General features: G+C 35.6%; 2 protein-coding genes across 3 annotated transcripts; one reads left to right on the top strand and one right to left on the bottom strand.

Moving 5' to 3' along the window:
- Nucleotides 1-455: 455 nt before the first annotated feature.
- LOC118266679 (integrin beta-PS) lies at nucleotides 456-14,393 on the bottom strand. 2 transcript variants are annotated; one of them, XM_035580156.2, is made up of 17 exons: nucleotides 14,228-14,393; nucleotides 8,510-8,846; nucleotides 8,250-8,420; nucleotides 7,798-8,026; nucleotides 7,626-7,710; nucleotides 7,368-7,538; nucleotides 7,060-7,167; nucleotides 6,823-6,975; nucleotides 6,111-6,230; nucleotides 5,811-5,978; nucleotides 5,397-5,633; nucleotides 4,947-5,121; nucleotides 4,513-4,619; nucleotides 3,908-4,046; nucleotides 3,437-3,570; nucleotides 2,654-2,806; nucleotides 456-2,376 (listed from the first exon to the last, which is right to left on the bottom strand). In XM_035580156.2, exons 2-17 carry the CDS (start codon nucleotides 8,808-8,810, stop codon nucleotides 2,311-2,313), a joined length of 2,517 nt encoding a protein of 838 aa, XP_035436049.2. In that variant the 5' UTR covers nucleotides 8,811-8,846; nucleotides 14,228-14,393; the 3' UTR covers nucleotides 456-2,310. The 2 variants fall into 2 exon arrangements, with proteins under 2 accessions (XP_035436049.2, XP_035436048.2); XM_035580155.2 differs by lacking the exon at nucleotides 14,228-14,393 and adding an exon at nucleotides 11,077-11,391.
- Nucleotides 14,394-14,725: 332 nt separating this feature from the next.
- On the top strand, nucleotides 14,726-26,194 carry LOC118266680 (kinesin heavy chain). The gene is made up of 19 exons (XM_035580157.2): nucleotides 14,726-15,061; nucleotides 16,965-17,136; nucleotides 17,223-17,366; nucleotides 17,450-17,593; nucleotides 17,674-17,798; nucleotides 17,965-18,218; nucleotides 18,304-18,412; nucleotides 18,499-18,633; nucleotides 18,925-19,097; nucleotides 19,268-19,457; nucleotides 19,560-19,850; nucleotides 19,942-20,103; nucleotides 20,177-20,343; nucleotides 20,419-20,520; nucleotides 22,869-22,986; nucleotides 23,070-23,297; nucleotides 23,383-23,497; nucleotides 23,580-23,693; nucleotides 23,768-26,194. Exons 1-19 carry the CDS (start codon nucleotides 14,915-14,917, stop codon nucleotides 23,776-23,778), a joined length of 2,901 nt encoding a protein of 966 aa, XP_035436050.1. The 5' UTR covers nucleotides 14,726-14,914; the 3' UTR covers nucleotides 23,779-26,194.
- The last annotated feature ends 1,804 nt before the right edge of the window (nucleotides 26,195-27,998 follow it).

The raw sequence follows: 27,998 nt of genomic DNA, 5'->3' as shown, positions 1-27,998 counted from the left end.
AGCTAAGTAGCACTTTGTAGATTTGCCTTACCTTATGGGCCAAAAGTTTGTGTATCTATCATAAATAATTACATTCAGTGGTAGGTACTATATATACACATCTATACCTACTTATCTCATAATAAGGGTTGAAATAGCAAGCACACGCCAGTTTCTATGGATACCACCTATTGATTACTCATGTGCCTAATGTGTAAGTAATTCATATGATTTTGGGCACATCAAAGAAACGACAGCGACAAGAAATACATATTAACATGTATAGAGAGCTTATATAATGCGTATCACTGTTTTAGCTGATAGCTATGCAGGTACACGGTCACGCACTATGCTGAATGTGATTGTGTTCGAATCTATTCTGGTAAAATCATTATTATTTAGTTCGCGGGCTATACAAATTGTTTTTTTTTGCGAATTGTCAAATAGGAGAAAAAGGAGTAAATAAAAGTAAAATGTTTGTGTTAATATTTATTAGCTACTATTAGAAGCCACAACTGCTTATCTTTTTTGCATGTTAAAACTATATATTTACATTTGGGTCAAAAGAAAAAGAAAGACAACTCAAATCCGACATAATTTCAGACAATCAGTTCATTAGGGTAATAATGAATCAAATAAACTGAATATTTTCCTGCTCCAAGTAATTGGCGTATCAAACAATTTATCGATTAGCGTCAGGATTGGCGTTTTATTTGGAACAACTGGTGGGACCAATATGTATAAGCAACACATTCCTTCACAAGGTATTTCTGAATTTCATATAAAACATTCATTTCAGTCAAAGGCACTTTTCACAATAACAAAATAAAAAAATGCTATATATTTAAAAAAGGATGTCCAAACTCGAAACTAAATCTTATTCAATATAAAATCTTACAACACTAAATTACAATAATTTTACTTTTCTACATATATCAACTTTAATATTTGAAATAAATAATAATTTTCTTTTACACACTATAATATTAGTAATGGCACTAGTTATTTATTATTCATGTTATAACAAGGCACGAGGGCGAATGAAGGAAGCTTTAGTAACGTCGCGTCCCGTCGCCATAGTAGAACGCGACGTACGACGTCTATTGGAGATTGACGGAGATTACCTCAACGAATCTGTACATAATGTACTTTATATTTTAGAGGATTATCGTATTAGTACACTGTCTACCTCTGAGAGCATTTGGCGTATCGTCGTAATACATTGTAATGTTGGACGAAATAATAAATCTGAAATACGTGAGATCTTTTTGAGAGATTTTTTGACTCTACGCGTACTTTCAGAGTATGAACAATAAGTACAGTCAAGAGGCAGATTATAACGTCTCACTTTCCGCCTTGTATCATAGTATTATAATGGCAGTGTCTAAATTGATTCATTTCGATCAGACAATTCGAGAGTTCGAAAATTGAATGAGTAAATATTAAATAAAATAGAGACTCATGAGATAATAATATTCAAAGTATCATAAATACGTATATTGCTCTTATATATTAATAGTATTACGATTACACTTAGGATAGTAATATCGGGATCCCAAATTGACTCAACGCCAGCGGACTGGCTTTAAAATATTGTTTTATATCAAAATGAGAATTTGTAGTCAATTCAATCCATAATTCACGAGTTAAGTAACATTCCCGATATTGTCAGTATTGTAAATTAGGATTACTTTCCTCAATAATATTATAAATATTATAAAGCTCTAAACTACAACCTATCGAACGTACCATGGTCTTAACATACGTAATATATAAAATACAAAGTATATATATAGCGTATAGTTCTAGCACCCCGCGACACGTTCGATTCGACGAAGCTACACACGAACACATAAGTACATACAACATTCATTCACACATAAGTACAAAAAGCGTACAATATACATCCTGAGATTAAACAGACCTTCTGACAAAATATGTGTTATAAAATAAATGTAAGGCATAAACAGGCCACAGACCGAGTGCATTTTAGCGTTTATAAACATCTCTACAATAATGTAGATTTCCATTTATTTGTAAATATGTAGAAACTCAATGAAGTAGAAGCTACATCTATCAAGCGTTGATGCACTGACTTGTGCAATCGACAATACATTACTGAAAGGCACATTTTTAAGGCAACTCTCTCAAAACATTTCTTAATTTAACATGATTCTAACGATCGATTTTGATAAAAATTCTATAAACACGAAATTTCATTAAATACTGACTTGTTGATAACTTTATAAATGCGGCATTACATATTTGTACGTATTGTGACGATTACTTCACTTTGCTGACTATTTGAATCTGTGTATAATAATAAATTTATTATTTTCCGGCATATGTAGGATTTTTGAAGGTTGAAGTTGCTTGCTTGTAAATAGGGTTCTCGCCCTGTGAAAGAAAAAACACAGATTAGAAAAAAATGGATACAAAGTTATTTTAATAGCAATAATCGAGATTTGCAAATGCTCAGATACAATAGTTAATCCTCCAAGATGGTACTGGTGGCACAGTGCTTGACCAACCGGCCAACCCAATGTATCATAGGCACGATTCCTTCACTATAATATCATTACTTGTGATACACAAAATATGGTGTCAGGCCTGCTTTTTTTACTGTGTATCTTGCATCTACTTATACAGGAAAACAGATATAACAGGAACATACCGTGTCCCATTTGGCCATCATGCGCTCTTTCTCGAAGCGTGCGAACTCCCTGCGGTCGTGAATAGTGGTCGCCATCTTCCACAACATCAGTAGTGCCAACCCAACCAACACAATCGCAGCAATCACACCCAGCACGATACCCAAGATCGGCACCTACAAATAAATACAATCATTGTTATACATCTAGAAAAAAAGGCAACAGAAAAGTTTCTAAAATAATTGGACCTTGTTGTGTAAACAAATACATATTATATCATGCCTCTTTTATATTTATTTAGGTACCTAATATGACTTGTAAGAAACAAGTATATTTATTTTCATTTAGTAAACTTGTGAACAAAGATTGTTGTTTTCTGAAAATATTTACTAAACCACATTACAATCATAAGTACAGACCTACTTATTGTTTCCTTTAGGATGCTGCGGTCATAATTTTATTTATAATTCAATGTGAGTAATATCCTGTGATAAAATAAATTCGTATGAGTTGTTTTAAGCAGTAAATCGTCTTTCCTATTCGCTGTATTTAGCAATCATCTTAAAACTTAGAATCAAGCACATTGTATCTACTAAGAACCTTGTGAAATCCTTAAATATTATAAAAAATAATATGTCCCTTTACCCATTGTACAAGAGTCTATATGATCGCAATAAACTCAAAACTCTTAGACGGAGTTTTGTACAGTTTTCATGTGATTCCCGAGGAAAGTTTATGTTATGGTTTTGACCACGCGGTTGAGACCATCACCACCGCAACCAACTTATAATAATTTATTTACAAACCTTCTTGGGGCATTCTCGTTCCTTCTGCGCCCTGATGACAAGTTGCTGGTTCTCGTTGTAGGAATACACGTACACATACAAGCAGTCTTCGTCGTCGTAGAAACTACACAGATGTTCGTTTCGAGATTCGTTCGCTGCAATAATATGAAAACAGTCGTTTAAATAGCTATATGGGTGTAAGTTTATAAATTAGTGCAAATATTACGTGCATCGTTCTAATTCAGTTGATTGGTATTTGTTATGATGCCGAAAGACGATAGGCTTTTTCAAGACCTGTACTAGATTCGAAGTGATTTAACCTTAGTTACTTTTAAGTTTATAACACTAACTGCCGCACTCAGAGACATTTAATGATTACTTAAACTATTCCTTAGTAACGATTTTGTATCGAAAACAATTGCTAAGGACTGGGTTAAGTAACCATTAAATGACTCTAAGTGTGGCAGTAAATAGATAAGTGTTGTGCTTTACCTTCAATTTTGCCTTCTTCGATTATGGGATAGAGCGCACAGTCGCCGCAGGTATCTGTGTCCGGTTTGTACAGTGGGCCACGTTTGTGTACCTCACATAACACACAGTCTTTGAATTCACCGCAGCGTCCTGGGCAAGTCTAAAAGAAAATATAATGTTAGATCAAGTTCATTATTAGTGTTATTATTTACTAACATACAAAATACACAAGTTGTATAATGGTTTATGTATTTTGGATTGCCTCGTTGGTCGAGTGGTCTTAAGTGCGCCTGTCGGACAAGGGGTCTCGGGTTTGATTCCCAGGTCGGATAAAGTATCACTGGGCTTTTTCGGTTTTTCGAAAATTTCTTAGTAGAAACACAGAATCTAGAATTGAGTCCATTATATTGCAATAGGCTCACCCCTTATTACATGGGACGTATAACACAAATGGTGAAAAGTGGGTGTACATTGTATAGTGCCATTACGTGCCGTAATAAGCACCTCTGCCTACCCTAAAAAGGTGTGACGCTGTTGTATATATTTGGATTAAGTATCATCGAATTGTCATATAATATTTTTGTGTTTGAAACAGAAACTACGCAGTTTGTGTCAAAGGTACTTACGGGACATTTTTCACAGTATTTTCCGGAATAATGACGGTCATCGTCTACATTACACACGCATTGGCCGCAGACACATTTTCCGTTACCGCTGCATATTTCGTTGTTTTCTGGAAAAAACATGACTGATTAAGGATAACCAGTACCGAAACACATCCAATTTGTGTACACAATGTTTTTGCCTTCTATGGCTGTATGCGATCACCGCGTTATGACAATAAAGAGTAGACTATAATTGTCACCACTTAAACAACAGATGATGGACAGTAGCACTCTCTGATAATACTGATTCTTTGGCGTGGCGTTGGGGATTATAGGTTTGCTATAATCTCCACCGCCACGTCTCCTCTTTGATAATGGAGACCCATAGTCCATCAATGGAATCTTAGGAGCTGTTAATGTATGTAGGTATAAGCTATATCAGCAATGTTACTAACCAGGTGACCGACAAGGAGTTTGGTCCTTCAAACACTGGCAGGCCGGTCCGGTGTACTCTGGAGTACAGCTACACTTGCCGCAGACACACTCTCCGTGGTCGGGGCCCGAGCAGAGCAAACCTTTGTTCATGTCACACGTGAAGTTGTCGCACTCGCAGAACGGGCCAGAAATCACCTGGAGAAAATAAATCGTTAATAACAGATAATAGCTGCAAATGTAGTTGAAAAGTTTTTTTAGTCTTCTCGCCCTGGGTGAGGTGAGAGGGAGTCCTCAGTCTCTTACTGATTAAAAAGCATCCTATTCCAACTCCTGTTCTGAGTAAGAATGCGGTATGCCGTTGCGCTTGACTCGCAATCCCGGCGGAAAATTGACCTTTCTGGGCTCCGTCTTTGGTGATCTAACAGCTCTTTAAGGCGCATGAGATAGGACAATGACAATGTCAGTAATACCTTAAGCGGGTCGTCCATCTTGTTGCACTCGCAGACGCCGCAGATGCAGGTGCCGCGGTTGGAGCAGAGCGGGCCGGCGCTGGCGTTGGTGGGCCGGCAGCCGCGCTCCTGCTCGGCCGACACGCCGCCGTGCGCCGAGCACTCACAGTTCTTGCCGAAGCGGCCCGGCCGGCACACGCACACGCCGCACGCCGACACGCCCTCGCCGCTGCATACTAGCGGACTGTCGTTGTACGCCTGATACAACATTATAACGTTAGGTCTATTCTACTAACCACTGGACTAAACCAGAGTAATGTAGTAGTACTTTGGATTCATTGATAATATCAAAAATGTACCTTGCCTATATCAATTTGATACAGGCAAGGTACATTTTCAGATCCACAATATAGTGAGGGTAATTAAGTTACTTACATGATGATTAGGTTGCTCACAGGGACAGTCGCAGACCATTTCCAATTCGACGGTGAGGCTGTCAGAAATACCGACAGGGGAGATCTCGAAAGTCTGCTTCCACTTGCTGCGGTCTTTGGGACATTCCTTCAATGTGATCTCAGCCGTGAATTCCACGACATCGCCGACCTAAACAAACAATATTGAAAATGAGAACTCTAAAATACAGAGGTACCTGTATTTTATCTGACATCAATATACGTCTGGTGGATTAAAAAGCTCGTTTCTTTGTCAGAATTAAATATTTAAATAATAAATTACCTTTAATCCGTCGCATTTATTCGTCTGTGTGAGTTCTTTGCCGCTGAGACAAGATGAGTAATACACTATTTGCACGGCGTCACTCGATGAATCTTTCATTTCCACTGTTGACGTAATTTTCTGTATAACAAAAACATACTTTATATTTTTGTACTTACGATAAAACATAGTGATTGCCGATTGCCACGTCTGAGAATGGGCAGCCAAGAAGCTTTGGCCAAGGTAAATTTTCATTCAGAGATTAAATTTTAGAATACTAATGTATCCTTACTGACCTATTTCATAGTAGGTTAATAGTTTAGTTTCTAATGAAAATAAACTATTGTTGTAGAACGTGTTACTCTTTATTATCTTCTTTCTCATTCCCTTTTTAAAGCTAGAGCCAAGCTTATGTTAATATGTGATGTGATAATATGTTAATATGCACATATCACATATAACATATGAGCACAGAGTTAAACTAAGCCACTCTAGCTTGTGAACTAGTGGACAATAAATTATTATTTTGTTGCAAACAACAAAGTTGGTAAACAACAGGAAAAATACATTCGATTCTAATAAGGGCTCTGTTCTAACCTTAACCTACTATGAAATAGGTCAGAAAAACATTGGAAAACTTAAGTTATTTAAGCTTCAAGCAGTGTGTTAGGTTGTTCCCCGTGATAACAGCTGGAGTATTGAATATGAGCAATGCATTGACATAGTGACTAACGTTGTACTGTTCCCGGACGAGGTCGACGATGTTATCGGAGTCGTTGCTCAGTACTCCCGTACTGGAACCTTCGATGTGCTTGCTCAGCTGCTCATAGACGCTGATCTGCTCCGCCGTCACCGCGAAGATTACGTTGATTGCGTGTTTTTTCACCTAATCAAAAAATAAAGAGAATTTTAACTTGATTCGCTTTGAATATAGTTTTAAATAGCACTGAAATAGTGTATAAATACAAACCTTATGATTAATCTGTGAAATACTGGGGTAGTCCTGCAATGTCGAGTGTGTGTACGTGTTGTCCTTCATGTGACATTCGCCATCGTTCGGTTGGACGATACCACCGAGCTGTAATGAAATGTGAATAAATATATAAAAAAATCTGCAATATGCGTGTTACGCTGCAGTTTCATTAGATTGTTACATTCTATGATTTTTTTAAGAAATACACTACGTAACGTAAGTGACCTAATTACGCTTAGATAAACTTTTACTTTTCGAAGCAAATGTACTAGAACCATGTTAGCAAAACATTAAAAAATAAATACCTTTCCGTCACCAGCATAATGGAAGCCGGCGTCAGTGGAGAAGACGAGAAGTCTTCTAGCCTGGTCTCTCCAGCCGATCTGTTGCTTGCACACGACGGCTTGCATAATAGCATCGAACCCTCCTTCGGGAGCGTCCAAGTTACCCGACACGTCTGCGTTAGCTACTGCTTTCTGTACGGTAAAAGTAACATGATATTTACGACATATTCTTTTTTAATTACATTGTAAGTAAAACTATTATTGTAATTGGTAACTCACCTCAAAGAAGTCAGTGTCAGTACTCAAAGACATTTGATTTTGGTATCCATAAGGAGCTGCACAACCGTCACAGGGTGATATCAAACTGAAAACAATAAAAGTTAATATATTGATCCACCTATAACAACTCTTAGAATTGATGGGCGGTTTTGTATAAAAAACATGAACTTACTTCTTAGGCACTGTAGATACATAAGGCATGACTAGTTTATCTACAAAGGAGCCGAATCCGATCCTGAACATGGATGTCATGTTCCTCATAGTGGCAGACAGTAAACTTCCCAGTGTACTGAGTTTCTCTTTGTCGTTTTTCATAGATCTACTCAAGTCCATAAGGTAGTACAAGTCAACAGGATAATCTTGAGCTCTGGAGTACGCAAATGTTAGTTTCTGCATTTGATCTAAAAATAGAAACGTATTTTACATGAAAATTATTTTGTGTAAATAACTAGAATGACACTCATCAGGAAATTATGTCATAGATTAATTGAATTGATTAGTCCTGAATGATGACATTGAACATTAACTGTTTATCATAACTAGTTGCGTTATATCACTACATGTATACAAGTTCCAATAACCAACCACACCTACTTCATAATCAAATGTAAACATAATACTTACTCATTCTTAGATTGAGATTCACTTTCTGAGGTTTCATCTGTACCAGTCTATCACCACCACCCTCAGCACCTGCGGCTGCTGCCGATCCTGAAGCAGCAAAACTGCTGCCCTTTGCACTGTAAGACTCTTCATAAGAAGATGAGCCAGCGGCCATACCCATTCTGGACTTTGCTGAAAACGGGACTCATAATGTTAGTTAATTTGTACTAAAAAAGACTTGACTTAAAAGATAATTAATTTGGTGAGGTAAGCAAGGGTACCTCTGCTCAGCTCCATATTGTACATGGGGTCGACAGAGCGTTTGTTGTCTGGGTTAAATATGTAGGATTCTTCACATCCCGCGGTGCCATCTCGCTCCAAGGCAGGGTTGAAGCACCGTGGGCCGTTGAACTCTGCTGCAAAGCACCATGCGCAACTGGCTGTGCGGATGCAGTCACTGCACGTCGTCTTGCTGTAGCACGGATTCTGTGCCAGGAGTTGCTCCGCGCGTTGGGCCCCACATAGCGCCAACAGGCTCACCCACACACACAGTCGTAATACAGTCGATCGATGTATATACATTTTGTAATTAATTAAGATTCGTAATCAGATCAAGTTCTGTAACAAAGAAAATTGTATTGTAAAAAAATTGGGTAACATTATAACTGACACAAATTATATTTCCCTATTAACTAAATTTCTTTCCGCCCCGCACAGGCTGTGTGGTATTCCAGACTATTATCTACACATGTTCCAAATTTCATCCAGGTACCTTCAGCCGTTTCAAACAGACACAAACACACAAACTTACAATCTTTTACATTTATAATAGTGGTTATTGCAAGCTAATTTGGACTATCGGACCCTATAATTACACCGCAAGGTCCACTACGGGTAACCTAACATTCGACAAACATAATTTGCGTTTGGTATATACTTTTTTGAGATAAAAAGTGCCCATTGTGATGCCCAGGATATTAAAGTATTAATAAGTTTCATCGTAATCGAACCGGTGCTAGTTTTTGCGCGATGTGTCAGACAGACACTTTTTATTGTCAATGTACAGAATTAACACCTCTACAATTTTAATTTATTAATAGATGTATAGATTAAATACCATTACCAGTAACTACATATCAATTAGTCATTCGGAATTCAAAAAATATACACACTACACTGAAATGGACACACTACTTATTTTGAAAATTGCTTGAATCATACATAATACATACACATAACAGTATGTTTACAACAAGCATTTTTTAGCTCATATGTAACTTTCTACTTGCATGTGCATGACCTAGTATTTAAGGTCAGAACGACAGGAAATCTTATTTCATTCGAGCGTAATACAATAGTTTTTGTAATTTGGTGCAATTACAGTGTTACATACAACTCGTGGAAGGTTGCAAAAATGTATGACACACTTAATACTACGTACATTAGTACTCCTATACGCTATAGAAGTCTTAAAGAGGAGGCCTTTGTTCAGCAGTAGACGTCTTCCGGCTGATGATAATACATTAATACATAATCAACAATACTCGTATCATCGTCACGCCCTATAAGCTATACTATACCTACCTACAACTACAAATATCTAAGTAGTTTATATTGTATTGTTGTTTATAAAAAAGAACTTACACGTAGGTTTAATGCTTATACCTTTACATCTGTTCAATCGCTACACTTAATTTTTCTTTGTAAAGTACATAGTTAATTGACGTATGCCTACTAAAGATGTTACAGTAGGTCAGTAACAAAATGTACACGTATTACAATTTTTAAAACTCAAGAAAGTTAGTAATAAACCTATAAATAAAGATTGCATAGGTAAGTAACTTCAATGACGATATTTACCGACCACTCACAGTATTAGCTGTAAAGCATGAATGATTGTACGACGCCGTCATCGTTTCTCAGGTAGTAAATAGCGTTGAGTAAACGTTGTGATACGGTTGGAACATATGGCTACCTATGTAGGCGGGCGACCGAGTGAGAAAGGGCGCCGCCTACGCTTTATCACATCCAGTCCGCCTCGTCTAAGATTATTATGCCATGTTTCGTGTTCCTACCCAAATGTTTAAGGTACCTTTATCTAGACTAATAAACGAAATTGGAGTGTCCGTTTGTGATATTGATGTAACCGCTTTTTACAATTTTTGTATGTCTGTTTATTCCGGCTAATCTCTGAAATGGCTGGACCCATTTTTAAGGGACTTTAATTGGCAGGTAGTTGATGTACTAAGGAGTAACTTATGCTACTTTTATTTTAGAAAATTAAGCCATAAAGTTCATAATCCACGGGAACGAAGCTGAGGGCATCAGCTAGTGTGACTTAAATTTAAGGCAAGCATTTAGCTTAAGCCCTTAAATTTCACTTTCGATTAGCTATGATTAGAAATAAACTATTGTATTAAATATTTCTATGAAATTTAATGTGTTAGTGTAGAGTTGTCAGTTGTCACACATAAAGACCCGGCAGAGGCTAAATACGGCCATGTGTTCACTGATCACCTTGTTGACTTGAGATGTAGAGGTGTAAACTCATAAATGCTTATCTTTCCGCATAGCACATAACTAGATGTAGGAGTCAAATGAACGATTCTGGTTGTAATTGTAAGACAGTTTCAAACCTAGCAACAGCGAACTTATACAAAATATTCTTGTAGTTAATTAGCTATGCATATGTAATTAAGGTAAAGATAAATTTTATAAAAAAAAATACGTATTTAATTACGTAATTAACGAATTTTGTTGCGAATTTATTAAGCAGCAACAATGAGATAAATTCATTTCAAAATCTCTATACCTACACTACTAAGTATACTGCATTATTTGCACTTACATATTTTAAAACAGTAACTGATAAGTCACTTATCACCGGGGTTAAATCACATAACTACTCAGTAGGTAATTTACAATCACAATTGTCAACTTTAAAATTGTTTATAATAAAGGGTGTTTCACACTTCTTATTATAACTTCTTATAGGTCCATTCATTTACGGACTTTAAAACATAACAATATATCACACTATTTTCAAAATATTACCTATTACACTAATTATTTTAATCAGTCTCAATATTTTTTGCAATTATTTTCGTATTTATTGTGTTTAGCACGACACGACGTGCGCGCGCGCCGGATACACGCGTGACTAATTGTACAGAAAATAACTTCGTCAGCGAGTGATACAACAAGAGCCGTCACAGTTTCTTCTGGGAATCAATACTCAATACACTGAACAAATTATTATATTTAAGCGACATGGACTATCGAGTCACAATTTCTGTTTATACAATATAAACATTTAAAGATTGGATCCATGTATTATTAGAATATACCTAGACCATGTAGAACTAGTCTCTTAGATCAGTCTAAATATATTGCCATTACTTACATAGGTGACTAAAATCTGATTGAATTGGGTAGGACTAATGCATACTTAGAAATTATAGTTATTGGTTTACAACCAAAATACAAAACTGATATAAAAATGTATGCAGTCATTTGTATATGTACGTCCACAAATGGGGATCGTATATTGTAGTTATAGTATAGACGAAATCTAGCAAGATGTAAATAGATATTTAAACTACAGGTATTTTAAGAACAGCTACAAGTGCAATACAAAAGCCATAGTATTAATCCATTGGACCATACCATTAGGTATCAACAGATGAATCAATGAAAATGCACAGAATTCGCTACTCGACCTTGATCCACTTTATTTCTAAGTAACTAAAGAAGACTAACATTGTTTACAGACTGTGGAAAATATTAATCTGTTACCTGTTAATGTACGTATATATTTTTTTGTACATAGACTCTTATCTAGTATGTACAACTTAAAAATTCACCTCTGACCAATTACCAAATACTTCTCAAAACTCCGGATAAGAATTTAAAAATGTCCTCCAAGAGTTTAAGACAAACCGGTGTTTCTGTAGGTCGTGTGAATTACGTCATTAGCAACTTCAACCGACCAAGTGATGATTCAAGTTGTGATATCGTAAGCATTCATTCGCTTATTTAGTCACATTTGATGGTCATACGAACATGCATAAATCATTCGTTGGACCCACTATACTTAAGCGGAATACAATGCGCTAGGGCCAATATGACGCCGACTTGGATTTTTTTTTTATTTCAGCCTATTTAAATTGTTTGAGGCATTGTTTAATGACATACCTAATTGGATATTGCGTTTCCGCACATAAATGTACTTTGAAACCTAATATTTTGACAGAAAATTACGTCATATTTACTAGATTAAACTGATGATGTAGGTAATGGAGGACTTTTTGATGATGATACGTTTTCTACGAAAGTAATTAACCATCTAACGAGCTATAACTGAACCGTGCACCTACAAGGTTCCGCAAAGCCTTCAGCGGGTTTCCTTATATCGCCGATAACGGTTTAGGGGTGTACCAGACGGGTCAATGACCGTTCCCGCTTGCTTTGGCGGGCGCGGCGCCGCGTCGCCACTTACCCCACTACATGAACAGCCATGTATGGAAGACATTCCCTAATTAAACCGAAGCTTTTTTGCTATAAATAACGCTAGTTTTAATTATAGCGATGATGATTATTAAAAAACTAAGACTAATTTCATAAGCTAAGAATTAGAATACAATAAAAATTAGCACTAAAATTTTTTAATAAATTTTCATATGCACTTAATTTCCAGGTTCTAAAGTGCATTAGTTATCCAATAAGAATAGTAAAATCTACCTATATTATAAAAATGAATCGCTAAATGTGTTGTTAAGTGCAAATATCGAAAACAGCTGAACCGATTTTGTGACTAGTTTTTATTGTTCAGTTTAATTTTTTGTTCAGATAAGGTTTTTATGTAAAAAATTAACAAATATGCACAGAAAAAAGTGTCCAAGGTGAAACAGTTGGCAGGGTTCACTGGTTTATTATAAAAATTAGAAAACATATTATTAGATGTTTTAGCTGATTTTTTTTTTGCGACTAAGCAATCTCTATTAAACCTATAAGATTCCTATAAAACAATTAACAAAACTATGTGATCTTTAAATTGTTGTACAGAGTTTCTGCATATTGTATACCTATCTATGTAAATGCATCAACAAGATAATAATGAACAATTTAGAGCCATTTAAAAAAAAAACAAAGTAAGTATTTAAAGTGAAATTATGATGATAAACTACATATATCAATTATAGAAAAATATAACAAAATAGAGGATGGGTTAAAGTAATATTGTTACAATAAATTGTGAATTGGTACTTCCTAAATGGAAAAAGAAACTTCAATAACTGGTAGTTATTTAGATTTATATAAAATTAGAGGATTATTGTTATATTTTGGAGGGGGTCTGGCATTAGATCTTATCTATATACTAATATTATAAAGCTGAAGAGTTTGTTTGTTTTTTCAACATGTTTATCTCCGGAACTACTGTATACAACAAAATCATTATTTTTGTATTGGATAGTAATTATGGAGGAAGGAAGTCTATGAGCTATAGAAACCACGATATCGAGGGGGATTAACAAATAAGTTAATAAATGTAAATGATTGACATTGGGATTCAAACAAACCAAGCGAAAAAACTAAATTATAGTTATTTAGATATTTCTCATATTTTACTACATTAACATAGTACAGCATTTGTAAATAATACATTATGCTATTTTTTAAGGCACTGAAATAATTGTTATTACATATTATTTACTTATCACACCAAATATAGACTTATGTATAAACAAAACAATGATTATAGTCATGTTTAATTTTAGACTCACACTCAAAGTACAATGATTACTACCACATTGAATTGATTAATTTAAAGAGGTGTATAGCCATTAAATCACCTTATTTAAAATATGTGTTAAACACAGTATATGGGTGAAATAATAATTAGGTCGCTCGTGGGCTGACCACTTAGCTGAAGTTTACCTAATTTCAGATCCATCAGAAATTCATTATATATCACGAATTCTATTTAATTTGACACTTACCAGTGCTTTACTTAATTATCTGCTGTTTTAAATAGAATCACCTCATTTTAATTCATTTTCGTTTGTAAAAATAATATAAATCCACAAAATCACACAACGCACGTAAAAGTATATGAATGAATTGAGTGAGCTAAAATTATATTTCAGTCACAGATTACTCATCATTCATTCGAGTTAAGCACTGAAAACATTCATTCAATATTTCCAACTACACGATTGGAAACCATTTTCTAAAAGTTTTTGTGCATATTATACATGAAACAAACCTGAACTTAACGTAAATTAGGACTAATGTATTGTTCTATTTGGTTTAAATATTTATAGATCCAACTAGTAATGAATGGTTTTTTGAATTAAAAGTAATTGAAAAATATCTGAAATGGAATAAAAATAAAACCTATTTCGTATAAATTTTAGTGGTACTAACATCATGTTTCGAACGCACTGTCGTTGCAAATCGATTTTGTTTTATTAGGTTGGCTGTATGTAGATCGTTCAGCCAATGAGACACTTCTGGCCTTTCTTCATCGAAGAATATGGCCGACATTTTGATATTGCTGTCATGAAGATTTTTCAGTGACAAAATTGTAACTTTGTAGTTCTTCATGCACGGTTTTATGTTCCCAAATTGTTTTATTTTTTAATTGCTTAGACGGAGTGTAGTGTAAGCTATTTTATTTTTTGAAAATGGCAGCTGATCGCGAGATTGCTGCTGAAGACAGCATCAGAGTGGTTTGCCGATTTCGGCCACTGAATGACTCTGAAGAAAAAGCTGGATCAAAATTTATTGTGAAATTCCCTTCAGGACCCGATGACAACTGCATTTCCATAGGGGTAAGTAAAAATATTATTCATGTTTAACATTGCTTTCCCCTATCATCGCCCTAAATTAGATCATGATGACTAATACATTACGAGTTGTTCACCTGCTACGAAATGGCCTTTCTTTTTCATTCCGCTTCGATGGTTATGATTATGATCGTGTAAATTTAAAGAATCTTGCCGAATAATCTCTGCATAAGTACCAACGTCTTTGTTTTGTCGAAAATCAATACAAATACCTCCTCGACCTTGACCCGAGTTGGTATACCACGAATAATGTGTGGAGATATTTTGTTTTTTGTTCGTATTATGTTATTTTGTAGGAATGTGCAAACAATACGTAAATCATCAGTAAAGTGTAATGCTTACCCTCATTCCCTTTCGTCAGATATTTTTTGATCAAGACTATTGAATTGAAATAGTTGGTAATAAAATTAATTTTACATGCTGTTCTACATTTCTTGACAGAATCCGATTGGAAAACAATACATTTAATCATATGATTTATTTAATTTTATAATTAATAATAGTAATTTAATTATCTTGATGATAAACAACTAAATAATATCTAGAATTCTAGATGCAGCTGGCCTTACTGACCCTTTAATTATGTATTACATAAGGTATTGATTATATACTGATTTCGAATTATATGTAGAGTTACAAGCTAGAATTCAACACAGGATTCCATATCTCTAAAAAATCATCACATTAAAAAATAGAACTTTCATACGTTTTTTTATTTCAAACTGAATAAGATTTTTATACCTTATAAGAATCTAATAAGAAAATAATGAGGGTACCAGATATAAAGGATTTTAATACAATGCTAATACATTTTATGTAGTAATAATTAAAAAGAAACTTTAAAGGGTTTAAAATAAATTTGGAAATCAGATTAACTAAACAATGTTGCCTCAAAATTTACAACCTACAGTTTATTGCCTGTCTAGGTGATGATGTCAGATACTTATGTTGACCTGATTCATCTTGTGTGAGCATAGTCTATCTACAGCTTGTTTTTGGTATAGACTTCACAGGAAATATTTGCAAATGAGGTTTCTATAAATAGATTGTTGAAATGTGTCTAACAGCAGCAATACATTGAACTTTGTAGTTACATCCAATAATAGGAAATAAGTTTAAAAACCTTGTATCAATTGAATGTATACTATAACCATATAATATTAAAGTAGATTATATTTTATGTACCTATTTGTATTATTAAAATGGTTGATATTATTTTTCTTCATTTGAGTGGTAGGAATCTAGCTTAGTGTAAAATATTTGAAGTAAGTCTAATCAATTTGAGACAAGATTACAAGTTTAAAACTGTTCATTGTGTAGTATTTTTCTTCATATAAGATTTTGGCCTTCACATTGTGTGCCACATGTTGTAATAAACATAGTTTACTTTTACTAACAAAATTGTTTAAAACCAGGTGTATAAATTTTAGACTATTAAACTGTAATTGACACAGAATACATGTAACAAGCTAAGAATGTTTTTGAACATTTTAAGATCATTTGTATTTTACATAAAATTCAGAGATGTGACTAATACATGAACAAAAGGAATCAATTAATCATGCTAGATAAATAAGTGATGTTATAAATTTAATGTTATTTGCTGTGGCCTGTTATTAATAGTGCTAATTAACACTTCTATTCTTTTATTTTTTATAATGATTTTACATATTTTATGGTCATGTGCATTCATCAAAAATAACAACTTACATGTCTATACCTATAGGTAATAAATATTCTTACTATGTTTCGCATTGTACACAAGAGTTATTTAGAATGAAACTTTCATAATACATGTATGAATTGCGTATCCTATTACTTCTTTTAATGCCATCACATGCAGGTTTCTAAATATATTTTATTTATATTTTGCAATATATAATTTTAGGGTAAAGTCTACTTGTTTGACAAAGTATTCAAGCCAAATGCAACCCAAGAGAAGGTCTACAATGAAGCTGCCAAGAGTATTGTATCTGATGTGTTGGCGGGCTACAACGGCACTATATTTGCATATGGACAGACCAGTTCAGGAAAAACACATACTATGGAAGGTGTCATAGGTATGTTGAAATACAATATGATCAGGGATTGATATGTAATAATTGTATTGTCATCTCAAATACTTAATATAATTTCTTTTCAACAGGGGATCCAGGGAAACAGGGTATTATTCCAAGGATAGTAAATGATATATTCAACCACATTTATGCCATGGAAGAAAACTTGGAATTTCACATTAAAGTGTCATACTTTGAAATTTACATGGACAAGATCAGAGATTTGTTAGATGGTAAGTATTAAGATAATGTTTTATCAACTACATAATATTTATGAAATATCAAGAATTTGTAATTAACTTTATTTCCATTTTAGTTTCGAAAGTGAACCTCAGCGTTCATGAAGACAAAAACAGAGTTCCATTTGTCAAAGGTGCTACAGAAAGATTTGTGTCAAGTCCCGAAGAAGTGTTTGAAGTTATTGAGGAGGGTAAATCAAACCGACACATTGCAGTCACAAGTAAGTATAAAAATAGTATCATAACTGCTAATTAGTAATTATGTTGATGTCCATTTATTAACCAACACTTTTTACTTCAGATATGAATGAACATTCATCTAGATCTCATTCTGTCTTCCTCATTAATGTTAAACAAGAGAACCTAGAAAATCAAAAGAAACTTTCGGGAAAGTTATATCTGGTGGACTTGGCTGGTTCTGAAAAGGTAATTTTATGTTGTACTCTAATATAAAAAGACATATTTATCTTTATAAATCCAACTTTCAGTAGTTTACTCATATTTTAACATTTTCAAGAAATTGATTATATGTATAGTAAGTATTCCTGTTCCATTATTTACTAGCAATTTATTATAAATAATATTTTAATAGGTATCTAAAACTGGTGCTGAAGGAACAGTCCTTGATGAAGCTAAAAACATTAACAAGTCACTATCAGCGTTGGGTAACGTCATTTCTGCGTTAGCCGACGGTAACAAATCACACATACCATACAGAGACTCGAAACTGACCCGTATCCTACAAGAGTCGCTCGGAGGTAACGCTAGGACTACGATCGTCATCTGTTGTTCCCCTGCTTCGTTCAACGAGAGTGAGACCAAGAGTACACTCGACTTTGGTAAAAGGTTAGTGCATTTGTATTGTGACTTGGAATCAAGTATTAAAGCAATATTTCTGTAATATTCTGAATGACATGATTAATTTTTACAGAGCCAAAACTGTCAAGAATGTCGTATGTGTCAACGAGGAGCTCACTGCTGAAGAATGGAAACGTCGTTATGAGAGAGAAAAGGAGAAGGTGGCTAGGCTAAAGGGCAAGGTCAGAATGTTTCTATGCTTGTCTTTTTTTTACATAAAAGTTATTTTTATTGTAATGTGTGTATATCATGATTATTTTAATTATAGGTTGAAAAACTGGAGGCGGAGTTGAACCGCTGGCGCTCCGGCGAGACCGTACGCATCGAGGAACAAGTTAACCTGCAAGAAATTGAGGCGGTTACTCCTGTTACATCATTCATTGAAGAGAAACCACCTGCGGCGGTAAGTGATGTTTCATTATTCCAAGAATTCTCATTTAAGATATTGTTGAAATCTATGTGATATGGATGAATTGTTTGAATAACATCTATTGTGATGTCACACTCATTCATTGACAATTGTGCACCATGAATGGTTTATGTAATACCTCATAAGTGGTATTCACAAGTTCATAACATGTAAACAGTAACATTGTTAGTAACAATCAATGACAAGTTTGCTAATTGTGATATCCTTAAAAAAAATTTCTGGCCCAGACACATCTAACTTAAATTTTACACATTTTTTTTTTAGCCCGTACCCGTTGCTGTGTCTAGTGCAGTGGAAGATGCTGCTATGCAAGGCAAACTCGAAGCCCTCTACCAACAACTGGACGACAAGGATGAGGAGATCAACCAGCACTCACAGCTGGTGGAGAAACTCAAGGAGCAGATGATGGAGCAGGAAGAACTCATTGCCTGCACAAGGTAACTTATTTCTGTGGTCCTATTATGACATTCTTTTAATGCTTGGTCGGGATATCAATAAAAATTATGCTGAATCCATTTGTTTAAAGTTGTAAATGACACACACGGGTATTATACGAAGTTTGCCGTGATGGCTAGTACATTTTGATAACCAATTTATTTTATAACAGGCGCGATTATGAAGCCCTGCAGGGCGATATGAATCGCATTCAACAGGAGAACGAAGCGGCTAAAGAGGAAGTTAAAGAAGTGCTGCAAGCTCTTGAGGAGCTGGCTGTTAACTACGACCAGAAGTCGCAGGAGGTCGACAGCAAGAGCCGCGAGTGTGACCAGCTTTCTGAGGAATTGCAGACCAAACAGGTTAGCAGTTATTCTTTTTTGAAACATCATTAGAAAAAATGCTATTTGTATTATTCAAATGAAAGAAAATAATTTACTTAAAATATTTTTCTGTCATCCCAGAGTGCTTTGGCCAGCGCTACATCGGAACTCCAACAACTGCGTGACTTATCGGCACATCAACGCAAACGCATTGCTGAACTACTTACAAACCTTCTAAGAGACCTTGCCGAGATCGGGGCCGCCGTTGGAGGCTCTGAGCTCGACTTCAAACTGAACGTTGACACTGTCGGTAAACTCGAGGAAGAGTTTACAGTGGCTCGTCTTCACATTAGCAAGATGAAGAGTGAGGTTAAGAATATAGTCCAGCGATGCCATTCTCTGGAATCTGCGAACATTGACGCCAACCAGAAGGTCAGTTATTAATCACAATAATCACAGGTTCAATTCTGTGATCAATTCTGAGAAAATATTTGTTGATTTCGTAAATATTGGGTGTTCGTAGATCGAGGAGTATGAACGCTCACTGGGCGAGTGTAGGCTCCTGATCTCGCAGCACGAGGCGAGGTGCGCATCGCTCGCGGAGTCCATGCGAGAGGCCGAGAACAAGAAGCGACAGCTGGAGGAGGCGGCCGACGCTCTGCGCGAGGAGTGTGCCCGTCTGCAGGTAAGTCATCAAAGTGAGCAATGGCAGCCGCAGTTTGCGCCGGCAGGCGGCGGCTGACGTCCCGTGTGTGCAGGCGGCCGAGCGCGTGCAGCTGGCGGCGGCGGAGCAGCGCGCGGACTCGCAGGTGCGCAGCGCGCTGGAGGCGCAGCTCGAGCAGCTCCGCACGGCGCACGCCACGCAGCTGTCGGCGCTGCGCGACGAGCTGGCCGCGCTGCAGCGCCACCACCAGGAGCTCAAGGAGTACGTACCGTCTGTCAGTCTGTCCTCCACTGCCTCGCCTCGTCCGGCCGCCGCTAACGTATTTTGTGTTTACAGCACGTACCAGGAGCTGACGCTGGCCCGCCAGCAGCTGCAGGACGACTACGAGAAACTGAAGCGCGAGGAGGCCGACAAGTCTGCCAAACTCAAGGAACTCATGTTAGTGTCACGTTCGCCGCGACGTAATCTCGATAAAGCAGAGAAGGAGGTTGTCAATCAGCAGATGGTATTGAAAGACGAGAGTGATCACTTTAGGGATTACATAATATCGCCGAAGAGGGAGAAACTAGGATTTGGATATGGAATGGGCCTTGATATTGAAAAAGCTTCTGCCAAAGAGGAGAAGTCGCTCTCGGCAATCCCCAAGTCCCCCAGTCCCCGCCACTCCTGCAACATCCATCCCCTCCAACTGCATCTACTTATATCCGTCACCATGATCCTACTCACCCATCGTTACCCACAAATTGTTGTTTTGGTTTAAGCTTTGTTTACATATTTTCTGTGATAAATATGGATCTCTAGACACCAGACAATATTTTTTACAGTGCCTTTGATGACATAATCAGCAATAATACTTACAAATAGGAAATCAGAATTGGTTTTAGTTGGCATGTTATTTTATTGAAAATATGTCGAATGGGACCAGCTCAGATTACTAACATAAAATTATGGATTGCTGACTGAACACTATATTAGAGTGCAGAGTGCAAGAGATCCATACGTTTATTTAACGTATTTAATAGTGATGCCATCAATACTCGCAAGTGGCTTACATCTTTAAGTATAGCAATAGTACAAAATAGCTAATTCTATTATATTGTAATTTGATGTAAGCCAATTGTATTTGTTGTTGTTTTGACATTCAAAACGATGTGTTCATATTTTTTTATGCATTTTGACGCTTGGCTTTAAAGACTAATCATGACACCAGTCGATAAAGCATTTAATGCCTAGTCATCATAGATAATTATTTTGGATTTATTAATTTGCTTGTAAGATATTTAAAATATTTGTATGTCGTAGTTAATGCTATAACGTATTTGTAGCATGTTGTAACCATTCGCATTTATTTAGCATGAATATTATTGAACATTTTCGAAAAATACCTGATAATGGGGGTCGAATATTTCCCTATTACGAAGTATATCGCGTTGTGATCATTCCGGTTGTAGCATAGGTGTTAACAAACTACACTGCCTTAATGAGTTGTTTAAAATGAGTTATTAGAATTTGCGAATATGTTTCGTTTTTACGGTTTCTAATTTTACTAACACATAACATTAGCATTAACTTTTAAATGTACTAAACTTCTAGACGTTTGTTAAAACGGCTTGTAATGCTGTGTTAAATGTTAACTCGTATTAGAACTTCGTTAATGCTTGCACAAATTATTCGCAATTAGGTATATTATAATATGAAAACAGTTAGAAGACATATAACTATTAAAAGAACGAAATCTATATTTTCATCATGTAAATATAGCTGTAAATAATCCTGAGTGTTTGTATAGAGAGTTGGCGAGTAATATTTTTATCAAACTATTTTTTTATACAATTTGAAAACCGTTATTATTAACTTCGCGTGAATATGATCATATTTCGGTACTATAGTGTAATAGTGTTCATCTTACAACTTTGTCCGTATGATCTCATACAATTCTTAATTAAATGTATAAGAGACATTAGATGATAGCTCTAAATAGGTATTTTAAATTTATTGATAGATGACAGGCGATATGGAACCATTTAGTAATAACATTCTTTAAAACTGCCGTGTCTGTTTTAAGGCATTTATTGTAAGCCCGATTTTAGCATTCCTTCAAGCATTTATTTCACCTCTATGAATAAGCATTTTAACTTATTGTTCACTTCTGCATGAAATTATTTCATTCCAATCTTGTAATGATCATTGTTCTAGTGTATGATTTCATGTTCCGCAAGTTTCCTAGTGTCCATGTCACTTTCCCTAGTCTGTGTGCACTCAAAACTGCCGAAGAGTGATTACCGCCTCCATGTGTTTAAGATACCATAAATAAAAGTACTCATGGTTAAATAAATATTCTACTACCTTTGTATGTAACTTAAACACACCAGGCTTACCTTTGGTATAGCAATTTAATCGTTGCAATATTTAGAACATTCCTGTTTCAATACACTTCTAGATTAAATTGCTTAAAAGAAGTGACAAAACGTATATGTGTTACACATTGTTATGATCGATGTAAGTACGATGTAGAAGTAGTGCGAGGTCTTGTAACGCCTTACGCTTTTTAATTTTGAGTTATCATTTTATTCCGCACGTATCCCATTCATATTCATTCTGCCGAGGGTTGGCATTTTCTAAAACATACGGCCTAAGTACAAGGAGCGGCGATGTATATGGATGGGTGCGTGCTCGGGAGTTAGATAGCTCACATCTGTTTGCAGGTAATAACGGGGTGATCATTAAATTTCATTGCAATGTTTAGTTTTTAAGTGTGATAATAATATGTGTATTGTTATGTTTAGTCAAAGCGTGGAGAGGCGTGAACAAGCCCGCGCGGACCTCAAAGGACTTGAAGACACCGTCGCCAAGGAACTACAGACACTGCACAATCTGCGCAAGTTGTTTGTACAGGATCTGCAGGCAAGTACAATTCATAATTATTTGTATCCCTATCGATATTATTTTTGTTTACGGGTAAATTTGACGTTAATATACCTTCGCAGGCAAGGATAAAGAAATCCAACAATTCCGAAGAGGGCGCCGAAGAGGAAGGCGGTTCATTAGCTCAGAAACAGAAGATCTCGTTCCTGGAGAACAACTTGGAACAACTTACGAAGGTGCACAAGCAACTTGTTCGAGACAATGCAGACCTTCGCTGCGAGGTGCCCAAACTGGAGAAACGTCTACGAGCCACAATGGAGCGCGTCAAGGCGCTGGAAACCGCGCTCAAGGTACCGAGTTTTTCCTATAAGTATAGTCTATGCAAGTGTTTCTCTGGTATCAATCACTTCACTGTTTTTTTTATTCTTATTGCAGGAAGCCAAGGACGGTGCCATGCGTGATCGCAAGAGATACCAGTTTGAAGTTGACAGGATCAAAGAAGCCGTGCGTGCAAAGAATCTCGCCCGGCGAGGCCCACAAGCCCAAATTGGTATGTAAAATAGAAGATCTAAGAACTTAAAAACAGTTTAAAGCCATGTCACAAATGTTAACATGCTATTATCTTATTTTAGCGAAACCTATCCGTGCTGGCGGTGGTCACTTAGTTGGCGGCGGAACGCCCGGTGTAGTGCGACCTGCACCTGCGCAAGATATCAAACGAAAGTCAATCATCGTGGGTGCACGAGGTGAGATTTTTACTTTTCAGTGTAATAGTGTCTAAACAAATTCAGTGTGTCCATAACCACTCTCTTTGTTACAGATGAGAGTTGAAGAGATAGCGTTACATCATAGAGAATTTAAATGAAACTTCATAGATGTACCTTACAGGGGCGACGAAAACAATTCTTTTAAAAATCATAACCATTATTATAAAACTATGTGTTTATGGAAAGCCTAATAATAAGTGCAACAAAAAAAAAAGAAAAATATCGGTAGTATTCTCTTAGGCTTAATGTTTTGAGCTACCTAATATTAACGTCTATTAAGTGCACATGGATTTAGAACAGTAAATAGCTTTCTGCGATAAAATATATATCAGGTTTCATATAAATTCGATATAGTACCACGTCTAAAATAAAAGTATTACGGTTTGAGCAGACCGAAGCTTAAAATTGTCTTTGATGTTGCTATTTTTAAATCAGATATAATATTTTTATGAAATGACAAAAGTATTAATTTAGTTTCTCATTATGGATGCTTAAACTCGATTAAATGTTCGATGAACTTAGAGATTATTTACCTGCATGAGAAAGAAATGCTAGAAACTGAGAGGTGAGTTATCATTCAGTACAAAGACATACCGAGCCAGTTACCAATTTGTGTGAAATAAATGGAATAATAAACACTCTCATTTCTTTCTCATATGGATATAAAAGAATGATTTCCAAGATGCAATATCTCGTTATCTTTAAGACTATGCTGTGAGTTATTGCAGGATTGCATATGCTGCCGCACAAATAAAATAAAAACAAAAAAAGTAAAAAAAATATAATATTATGTATGTTACTGTCGGCGTTGTTAACTATTCCACGTGTGGTGGCAAATGCAGAGCAGTATGCATCTTCAATGTGTAGTTGTAGTTTAAGCTTCTTTAATATATATTTTTATATATTGTGATAAGCGTTGATATGCCGACATGCGAGCATTTATTTAGTTAACGAAACGAAAACCTTTGATATATGTTCACAAGGTGTCATGGGTGATAACGAGAAGGTCCATTGATATTCAGATATACACACATAAAGCTTCAGGTATCCGCTCATACCCGGTGAGTTGGCATTGGTTTCACGTGCGTGTGCCTGGACGACTTGCTGCAACAAGCAAGTTCACTGTCACTAGGCACGGACTGCGCCAGATTGACATGCGATTCGATTTTAGTGGGTGATTTTTGTATTCAAACATGAATATGAAAATCTCTTTCAACTAAATACATTTAGCTCCAGTGACTTTATAAACTGTACCAGTACGTTTGTTACTGCGTTAAGAAACATAATAAATACACATAGTTGTTGCATAATCGTAGGTTATCATTCATTGCACCTTTCGCTTAGTCCCTCCTTACTGCGCGTCACCTTCACGTTAGCTTGTGAGCTGTGATGTTTTTTTAGCAAATATTTTACTTTTGTATTGCGTCTTTCTTGTAACTGTCTCAGTAGTAATTTTAGTCACTAAGTTACAATATCGGCTCTTATAATATAGTCCGTAACAATTAAGAAATTATATTTTAATGAAATGTAAGGCATACTTCACTCTTAATCATCGCCTGACATCTGTTCACATGAGAAATATACTTGAAAAAAAGCAGCATATAACATGTATGTTTGGTTATAAAGTTCTCTATTTGCTTTAGGATGCATCAGCTTCGCAGTAGATCTGTAACTTATATAAGTACTTATGAATTAATCACGACGGATTGCAGTCCAGTGTAGGCTTCTATATCTAGACTCGTGAGCAGTGTAGTGCCCGCGCTCTGGCTGCGTCCTATGAGGAGTTATGGAACTATAGCCGACTCAATGTCCACAAAACCAAAGATGAATCACAAGTTTAGATTTATTGTTCGAGATTACTTACCAGCTGAAATTTATTGTAGGCTCCGAATTACTCAATGGTTCCAAAGCTCCTTAGTGTGTTGCAATACATTTATATCGTTTAGATGTAAAGTTGTAGTAAATTATTTCACCCTTAATTTAGATACATGATTTTAATCATATTTTATTTATTTTATTACATAAAACTAAATTATCTCGTTTTTTTTTCACTTTTGAAGTGTAATAAATGCGCTTTTTTATATACCTCTACTTACATTATTTTGAAATCATGATCAAATACATATATTTTGCATTCAAAATTAGAGATGCCTACAAAGATGCATTCCACGAGGAAAGCACATTGTATCTTTGTTAATCTTTAAGATTATAGTTATTTTGTTAAAATATAGTTAAAAGAGGCTATCCTCGGTTTCCACTCGCCTGTTGCATAGATAGCTCTAGCCGGAGGTCGACGCGCCATGGACGCGCCCGAAGGTGGGCAACCCCAAACCGACAGGCTTGCCTTTGCACCAAGTGATTTAGTTTGTATTGACATCTTTTGTATCATGTATTTTAATATATGGGAAATCCTCAAAAAGAGTGTTTTCTTGATTTTTTTTATTTATTATGAAAATAAAATCATGAATTTATTTGCTAAAGTGTTTTTTTATTCGATGTTTACGTCAGTGACTCCCTATTTAACAATAATATAACTCTAGTTTCTCTACACATTTTTATTGTTATTGACGACTAGCTCCTTCGTGGGATAAAATACTTTTTATACGATATTTCCTATCACCCAAGTAAACTCATAACGGCTTTATACCAACTTACATCAAAACCCATTTAGTAGTTTCAGCGTGAATGACGGATAAACATCCAAATTTTTACATTTATAAATTAATATTAGTGTGATTTGAGGTCGGTATATGTACCTATCCCTTAGTACTTGACTACAGCACGGGAAAAGTAGGTCTTTATTTTGTAAGCACCTTTGGGAAACAAAAGGTATTATGTTAATTACATAAAATAGATGGTGAAATCGATCGCTTTGCGTCATTGGTTGAGTAGGAATTCAATTCGATTCCTGTGTCGATCAAGTATAATAATTATATCATTTTCAAATTCTGAGTGGAAGAAATCATTCGAGTTGTTAATTATAGGATAAGGCTTACCTAATGGCAAATGGAATGGGCAGTACTACGAATGAGAATTTTATGTTCACAAAATATGTAGATACTCTGAGTCCTCCTATGAAGTCAGAAACAACATTTTAACCTTTTGAACGCCAGAGCGTAAACACATCGGCGCCCCTTCTACGCCAAGCCACAAATTCAGTACAAAAACCTACAAAAAAAATAGTGATTCCAACATCTTAACGAAAAGTTATCGATAACCAATGAATCCGTGCTTTTCGTTTTATATTTTTTAAATAAATATTATTCGTTGCATTGGTCTTTTATTTAACTTGACCCTATTTGGTATCATACTATCATTAAACAGCAGTTACTAAGTTCTAAGCAACCTAAAAGCAAACATTAGAACTACAAACGAATAAATCAATAATATAATAAGGTACATCACTAATCTGGTTCGTGACGTCATCCGCCGACGTGAAGACACGTCTCTGGCGTGGCTGGCACGACTTTTGACAACTTTCTCGCATGTGAGTAGGGATGTGATCATGTGATATTGTGGTACATAAAAAATAATAATATTTTATTATTTAAAACAATTTAATCATCACTACTTAGTATAAAACAAAGTCGCTTTTTCTGTCATGTTGTATGTCCCTATGAACGCTTAAATCTTTAAAACTACGCAACGGATTTTGATGCGGTTTTTTTTAATAGATAGAGTAACTCATGAGGAAGGTTTTTATGTATAATACAGGTATAATATATCACCATTGCACCCATGCGAAGCTGGGGCGGGTCGCTAGTTTTACATATAATTATTAGTCGGATTCTTCGAAACTTGGCAAACTTATGTCATCCAAGTCATTTTGCTGTTCAAATTTTAATATTACCACCGATCATAATAATAAATGTAGTAAAGCACTAGCAGACTCCCGTAGCGCTAATGACGTCACCGCTTGACGTCCATTCCCGTCTGTGGCGTACAGGTAACTGTCTATGAGCTCTTACATAGGGATGCGCGAGAGTGGACAGTAAACTATCGATTTAAGGATATCAATTATAAGTTCTTTTCCACATTTTTTTAAATATTATACATTAGGAATATTCAGATACGAATATTTATCAGTAAAAAGTAATTGTCAAAGTAATAGTAAGCTACTTTCAATAAAATATTTCATAAATTTGGAATATAAGTTACCTTACCTACCCATCACTAGCTGACGTGTCTTGACGTCTGTGGCGTGGGGAAATACACAATTTTACGGATTTCGATTAGCAATATTTGACGATTGTTTTTTCTTGTGAATTCAAATAATGAATATAT

This window comes from Spodoptera frugiperda, chromosome 23, assembly GCF_023101765.2.
Source record: "Spodoptera frugiperda isolate SF20-4 chromosome 23, AGI-APGP_CSIRO_Sfru_2.0, whole genome shotgun sequence".
Taxonomy (NCBI): Eukaryota; Metazoa; Arthropoda; class Insecta; order Lepidoptera; family Noctuidae; genus Spodoptera; species Spodoptera frugiperda.
The sequence above is the reverse complement of the archived record's forward strand: the minus strand, read 5'-3'. Positions and strand labels throughout refer to the sequence as shown.